Source organism: Anser brachyrhynchus (genome assembly GCF_964034855.1).
Source record: "Anser brachyrhynchus genome assembly, contig: SCAFFOLD_617, whole genome shotgun sequence".
NCBI classification, from domain to species: domain Eukaryota; kingdom Metazoa; phylum Chordata; class Aves; order Anseriformes; family Anatidae; genus Anser; species Anser brachyrhynchus.
This window is the reverse complement of record NW_027664063.1, coordinates 16,651-24,160: the sequence shown is the minus strand read 5'-3', so window position 1 is coordinate 24,160 and position 7,510 is coordinate 16,651. Positions and strand designations below refer to the sequence as shown.

Below are 7,510 nucleotides of genomic sequence, written 5' to 3'. Positions count from 1 at the left end.
CCCACAAGTGACACCCAGCGCCCCCATAGATGCCAGCCAGCGCCCCACAAGTGGTGTCCAGCACCCCACAAGTGGTGTCCAGCGCCCCACAGATGGCAGCCAGCGCCCCACAAGTGACACCCGGCGCCCCACGGACACCCCACGGCACCCCACAAGTGATGCCCAGCGCCCCACGGACACCCCACGGCGACCCACAAGTGGTGTCCAGCGCCCCACAGATGGCAGCCAGCGCCCCACAAGCGATGCCCAGCGCCCCACAAGTGGTGTCCAGCGCCCCACAAGTGGTGCCCAGCGCCCCATAGATACCAGCCAGCGCCCCACAAGTGACGCCCAGCGCCCCACGGACACCCCCCAGCGCCCCACGGCCGTCACCCAGCGCCCCATAGCCACCGCCCGGCGCCGCATGGCCAACGCCCGGCCCCCCCCCGGGACCCCCCTCACGCCCCCCAGGAGCCCCCCAGCCCCCCACTGGGACCCCCGAAACCCCCCCGGGGACCCCCTCCCACCCCCTCGGGACCCCCTCACGCCCCTCAGGGCCCCCCCAGCCCCACCCTGGGACCCCCAAACCCCCCCCGGGGACCCCCTCACGCCCCCCGGGGACCCCTCAGCCCCCCCCTTGTGACCCCCAAACCCCACCCGGGGACCCCCTCCCCACCCCCCCGGGACCCCCTCACGCCCCCCCGGGGACCCCTCAGCCCCCCCTTGGGACCCCCAAACCCCGCCCCGGGGACCCCCTCACACCCCCCCGGGACCCCCTCACGCCCCCCCGGGACCCCCTCACGCCCCCCCGGGACCCCCTCACACCCCCCCGGGGACCCCTCAGCCCCCCCTTGGGGACCCCCAAACCCCGCCCGGGGACCCCCTCCCACCCCCCCGGGGCCCCCCCCAGCCCCCCCCCCGGGATCCCCCCGCCCTGGCCCTTGGTCACCTTCCCCTTCAAGGCCGGGGGTCCCGCGTCCCCCCCCGGCTTCCGCCCCACTCTGCCCCACCTGGGGGGGGCCGCGCCCCCCCCCTCGCCCCCAACGGGGCGCCCCCCCCCGCCCCTCCTCCTCCCCCTGCCCCCGCTGCTGCCCCCCGGCCCGGGGCAAAGGCAAGCGAAGGGGGGGCGCCAAAGCCAAGCCCCCGCCGCCCCCCCCCCAGAAGCAGCCCCCTGAGGGGGGGGCGCGGGGGGGGGCAGAGCCGCCCCCCCCCTCCCGCTGGCCCCCCTTCGAGGTGGGGGGGTCCTGCCCCCGCCGCTGCCACTGCAAGCACCGCGGCCCCCCCCCGGCTGCCCAGGAACGTCAGGGCCTGGTGAGTGGGGGTTTGGGGGGGGGGGTCTGGGGGGGTTTGGGGGGGTTGTGCCCCCCCCCCACCTTTCTGACCCCCCCCCCCCCGTGTCCCGCAGGCTGGCCAGGTCGCTGGCGCCCCCCCCCGAGGTGCTGCGGGGCTGGGAGCAGGACGGAGGAGACGGCGCCTGAGCCCCCCCCCCCCCCAAATACCCCCCCCCAAATACCCCCCTGTTGTGCCCCCCCCCTAAAAAAAAACATTAAAAGCCGGGGAGCCGCTGGGGCGTCGTCATTTGGGGGGGGGACACCGAAAATTTGGGGCTGGGGGGGCCCCAAGGGGTCACTGACAAGGGGGCTGCGAGAAGCCAGGGTTTATTGAAGGTGGGGGGCACGGGGGGGGGGGACGGGGGGGGTGGATGAGCCCCCCCCCAGCCCCCCCATAGAGAGAAGCCTTTAAATAGCTTAGAAAACACCTGGGGGGGGGGGAAGGGGGAGGGACCCCAAAAGGGGGGGAGACCCTAAATGGGGGGGGAGACCCAAGAGGGGGAGGGGGAGACCCCAAATCGGGGGGGGGGGAGACCCCAGAGGGAGGGGGGAGACCCTAAATGTGGGGAAGGAAACCCAAAATAGGGGAAAGGAGACCCCAAATGGGGGGGGAGACCTCAAATGGGGGGGGGAGACCCTAAATGGGGGGGGGAAAGAGACCTAAAATGGGGGGAAGGAGACCCCAAATGAGAGGAAGAACACCCCAAATCGGGGGGGGGGGGGTGACCCCGGGGGGGGGGGGGGGAGACCCAAAACAGGGGAAAAGAGACCCAAAATAGGGGAAGAAGACCTTAAATTGGGAGGGGAAGGAGACCCCAAAGGGGGGGGAAGGAGACCCCAAATGAGAGGAAGGAGACCCTAAATTGGGGGCAGGAGACCCCAAAGGGGGGGGGGAAGGAGACCCTAAATGAGGGAAGGAGACCCCAAAGGGGGGAAATGAGACCCCAAATCGGGGGGGGGGAACCCTAATGAGGGGGGGGGACCCTAAAATGAGAGGAAGGAGGCCCAAAACGACGGAAAGAGACCCGAAACGAGGGGAAAGAGACCCAAAACGGGGGGAAAGAGACCCAAACCGGGGGGAAGGAGCCCCCAGCCGGGGGGGGGCCGGCCGGGGGGGTCCGTGGGGCGCCCCCCCCCGCCCCTCAGACGATCATCTCGAGCTGCCGCGCGTACTCGACGAGCTGCGAGGCCAGCTGGGGCGCGGGGATGGGGGCGTCCTCCGCCTTGCGCGGCCGCCCCCCGAAGCCGTAGCAGCCGCTGGGGCCCAGCACCCAGCCCCGCTGCGGGGAAACGGGGGGGGCGTTAACCCGGGGGGGGCCCCGAGGGGTGCGGGGGGTTCTGGGGGGGTCTCGGTACCTTTTTTGGCGTACTCGGTCATTTTTTTGGGGGAGGAGAGAAGAGGACGCGGGCCGGCCTCGGCGAAGAGGATCTGCTCGTACGCCTTCTCGATGCAGCCGGCGATCTCGTCCCTGTTTTTGGGGGAAAGGGGGGGGTTAAAAAGGGGTTTTTAATTATTTTTGACTTTTTTTAATTTATTTGGGGTACTAAAGGGGAGGGGAGAGCCTAAAGGGGCGGGGGGAGAGCCTAAAAGGGGAGGGGAGAGCCAAAATTGGGGAGAAGAGACCCAAAACGATGGAAAGGAGACGCAAAAGGGGGGAAAGGAGACCCTAAATGGGGGGGGAGGAGACCCTAAAAGGGGGAAAGAGACCCTAAAAGGGGGGAAGGGACCCTAAAAGGGGGGAAGGGACCCTAAAAGGGGAAAGGAGACCCTAAATGGGGAAAGGAGACCCTAAATGGGGAAAGGAGACCCTAAAAGGGGGAAAGGAGACCCTAAATGGGGAATAGCAGGCCCTAAATGAGAGGAAGGAGACCCTAAATGGGGGGGGGAGACCCCAAAAAGGGGGGAAGGAGACCCAAAATGGGGGGAAGGAGACCCAAAATGGGGAATAGCAGGCCCTAAATGAGAGGAAGGAGACCCTAAATGGGGGGGGAGACCCCAAAAAGGGGGGAAGGAGACCCTAAATGGAGAAAGGAGTCCCAAAATGAGGGAAAGGAGACCCAAAATAAGGCGAAGGAGACCCTAAATAGGGAATAGCAGGCCCTAAATGAGAGCAAGGAGACCCTAAATGGGGGGGGGAGACCCCAAAAAGGGGGGAAGAATCCCAAAAAGGGGGGAAGGAGACCCTAAATTGGGGGGGAGACCCCAAAAAGGGGGGAAGGAGACCCAAAAAGGGGGGAAGGAGACCCCAAATGATGGAAAGGAGACCCAAAAGTTGGGGGGGGCGACCCTAAATGGGGGGTAGGAGACCCCAAATGGGGGGGAAAGAGACCTACAGTGGGGAAAGGAGACCCAAAATGAGAGCAAGGAGACCCTAAAGGGGGGGGGAAGAGATCCCAAAAAGGGGGGGGGGGGGAAGCAGACCCAAAAACAGGGGAAGGAGACCCTAAAAGGGGGGAAAGGAGACCCTAAATGAGGGGAAGGAGACCCCAAATCGAGGGGGCGACCCTAAAAGGGGGGTAGGAGACCCCGAAGGGCGAGTAGGGGACCCAAAACGAGAGGAAGACGACCCCAAACAGAGAAAGGAGACCCCAAACGGGGGGGAGGAGACCCCAAATGATGGAAAGGAGACCCCAAATCGGGGGGGGGCGACCCTAAAAGGGGGGGAAGAAGACCCCAAGGGGGCCTCTGACCGTATGGTGTCGAGCAGGATGTCGATGAAGAAGGTGTAGCTCTCGGCGGGGATGTTGCCCTTGGCCAGGAACACCTTGTTGTAGCTGCCCTCCATCAGGTACTGCGGGGGGGGGGGAGGATGAGGAGGGGACGAAGGCTCCCCGGGGGGCACCCAAAGGTGCTGGGGACCCCCCGCAGACCTGCTCGAGGGACACGGGGTGCTTGATGTAGACGTTGCTCTGGATCTCCTTGGCCGGCAGCCGCTCGAGCTCGGTGTGGAACTCGGCCACGCGGTTTTGGGACAGGAGGAAGAGGAGGTTGAGGCCGAGGAGCTGGTGCTTGGAGGCCGACTCGGGAGCTCCTCCCTGCGGGGGGGTCGGGGGGGGTCCCCGTTATTTGGGGGCCCCCCCGGGGGTTTGGGGCCCCCCCCCCCGGGGGTTTGGGGGACCCACTTGTAGTCGAAGTAGTAGCACTTGAGCTGCGCCATGTAGCGCTCGAAGGAGGGGATGTCCTTCTGCAGGATGCTCCACTGCGCCCCGATCTCCAGGATGTCCCCTGGGGGGGCCACCGAAATGGGGGGGGGGGCACGTCGGGGGCCGTCCCGAACGCCGCCCCCCCCGGACGCAAACCCTACCCCCCAAAGCCCGGCTCTGTCCCAAACCTCCCCCCCCCCCCCCCCAGCCTGTCTCCATCACGAATTCCGGCCAAAATCCCCCCCCAAAATCCACCCCCCCCCCCCCAAACCCTGTCCCTGACCCCAAATCCCACCCTAAATCCCCTCCCCGATCCCACCCCGACCCCAAATCCCACCCCAAACCCCGCCTCCACCCCAAATCCCACCCAAATCCCCACCCGGGACCCAAATCCCACCCAACTGCCCCTCCCTGACCCCAACCCCCCCCCCGGCCCTGCCCCTGACCCCAAATCCCCCCCCAATCCACCCCAAACCCTACTCCCTGACCCCAAATCCCCCCCATCCCCCTTCCCGACCCCAAATCCCCCCCCAACCCACCCCAAACCCCACTCCCTAACCCCAAATCCCCCCTCCAGACCCCCTCCCAAACCCCAAATCCCCCCCAAACCCCCTCCTTGACCCCAAATCCCCCCCAAATCCCCCCCCCAAAGCCCCCTCCCTGGCCCCAACACCCCCAGTCCCCCCCACACCCCTCTCCCTGACCCCAAACGCCCCCCCAGGCCCTCTCCCCGGCCCCCAAATCCCCCCAAGCCCCCCACTCACGCGCCAGCACGAGCTGCTGCCGGCTGAGCCGCGTGCCGCCGGTGGGCAGGAAGTTCAGCTCCAGCAGGGCCAGCTGCGGGGGGGGGGAAAAGGGGGCACCGGGACCCCAAAATGGGGCACCGGGACCCCAAAACGGGGCACCGGGACCCCCAGGGACCACAAACAAGGCCCAGGGACCCCCAGCGGCCCCCAAACACGGCCCAGGGACCCCAAAACAAGGCCCAGGGACCCCCAAAGACAACCCAGAAACCCCAAAACAAGGCTCGGGGACCCCCAGGGACCCCCAAACGAGGCCCAGAGACCCCATAACAAGGCCCCGGGACCCCCAAATACAGCTCAGAGACCACCAGGGACCCCCAAACCCCGCCCAGGAACCCCCTGAGACCCCAAACAAGGCCCAGGGACCCCAAAACAAGGCCCAGGGACCCCAAAACAAGGCCCAGGGACCCCCAGGGAGCCCAAAACAAGGCCCAGGGACCCCAAGAGACCCCCAAACCCAGCCCAGGGACCCCCGGGGACCCCAAAACAAGGCCAAGAGACCCCCTAAGACCCCCAAACCAGGCCCAGGGACCCCCAGGGACCCGCAAACCCGGTCCAGAGACCCCCAGGGACCCCCAAACACAGCCCAGGGACCCCAAAACACGGCCCAGGGACCCCAAAAGACAACCCAGAAACCCCAAAACAAGGCTCGGGGACCCCCAGGGAGCCCAAAACAAGGCCAAGGGACCCCGAGACCCCCAAACCAGGCCCAGGCCCCCCGGAAACCCCCAAACAAGGCCAGAGACCCCATAACAAGGCCCCAGGACCCCCAAATGCAGCTCAGAGACCCCCAGGGACCCCCAAACCCGGCCCAGGAACCCCCTGAGACCCCAAACAAGGCCCAGGGACCCCAAAACAAGGCAAAGGGACCCACAAACCCGACCCAGGGACCCGTGGGGACCCCCATAAAAGACCCAGGGACCCCCGGGGACCCACAAACCCAGTCCAGAGACCCCCAGAGACCCTCAAACGAGGCCCAGAGACCCCAAAAAAGGCTCAGGGACCCCCAGGGAGCCCAAAACAAGGCCCAGGGACCCCCACACACGGCCCAGGGACCCCTCGAGACCCCATACAAGGCCCAAGGACCCCAAAACAAGGCAAAGGGACTCCCAAACCCAGCCCGGGCCCCCCCAGGGACCCATAAACCCGACCCAGGGACCGCCGGGGACCCCCCAAACAAGGCCCAGGGACCCCCAAATACATCCCAGAGACCCCCCAGGGACCCCAAATACAGCCCAGGGACCCCCAATACAGCCTAGAGACCCACGCGGGGACCCCGAAACAAGGCCCAGGGACCCTCAGAGACCCCCAGATACAACCCGGGGACCCCAAAACAAGGCCCAGGGACCCTCAGAGCCCCCCCAGATACAACCCGGGGACCCCCAAACCCGGCCCAGCCCCCCCCCGGGCGCCCCCCCCCCCCGCGCTACCTTGAGGCGGCCGAGCGCCTCCCCGCACTTGCCGAGGTTGGGGCTCTTGCGGGCCCACTCGCCCTTGAGCTGCTCGTACATCCCCGCGGCCGCCCGCAGCCCGCCCGCCTCGGCGCCGTTCAGCACCAGCCCGCCCGCCGCCATGGCCGCCCGCCGTGAGTCGGCACCGACGCGCGACAGCGGCGCGACAGCGGCGCCGCGCCTGACGGCAGCACCCCCCCCCCGCTGCCGTGGCAACGCCCGCCCGCCCTCGGAGCCCCGCCCCCTGCTGCCGTAGCAACCGCGCCCCGGCGTCTAACCACGCCCCCGCTGCCGTGGCAACGCCGGCCGGGCCTCGCGGCCACGCCCCCTGCTGCCATGGTAACCCCGCCCCGCCCCCCGCCTCGCTTGACGGCCGCCCCCGTCGCCACGGTGACCCCGCCCCCGCCGCCATTTTAACCCCGCCCCCGTCGCCGTGGCAACGCCGGGCCTCCCCTGAACTCTAATGGGGGGGGGGGGGTCCCGTACGGCCTGCAGGGCCCTAAACATCCTATAGGGGCCCTAAACACCCTATAGGGGCCCTAAACATCCTATAGGGGCCCTAAACATCCTGTAGGGGCCCTAAACATCCTATAGGGGCCCTAAACATCCTATAGGGGCCCTAAACATCCTGTAGGGGCCCTAAACATCCTGTAGGGGCCCTAAACATCCTATAGGGGCCCTAAACATCCTATAGGGGCCCTAAACATCCTGTAGGGGCCCTAAACATCCTGTAGGGGCCCTAAACACCCTATAGGGGCCCTAAACATCCTATAGGGGCCCTAAACATCCTGTAGGGGCCCTA

The 7,510-nt window shown here is 67.5% G+C and overlaps 1 protein-coding gene across 1 annotated transcript; it reads right to left on the bottom strand.

The window, feature by feature from the left end:
• Nucleotides 1-2,424: 2,424 nt before the first annotated feature.
• PSMD8 (proteasome 26S subunit, non-ATPase 8) lies at nt 2,425-6,871 on the bottom strand. Its single transcript, XM_080608573.1, is given in 9 exon segments — nt 2,425-2,590; nt 2,667-2,672; nt 2,674-2,779; nt 4,002-4,102; nt 4,182-4,339; nt 4,342-4,346; nt 4,434-4,536; nt 5,219-5,291; nt 6,688-6,871. Coding segments are annotated over 9 exon segments (834 nt in total). The 5' UTR covers nt 6,832-6,871; the 3' UTR covers nt 2,425-2,452.
• Nucleotides 6,872-7,510: the final 639 nt, after the last annotated feature.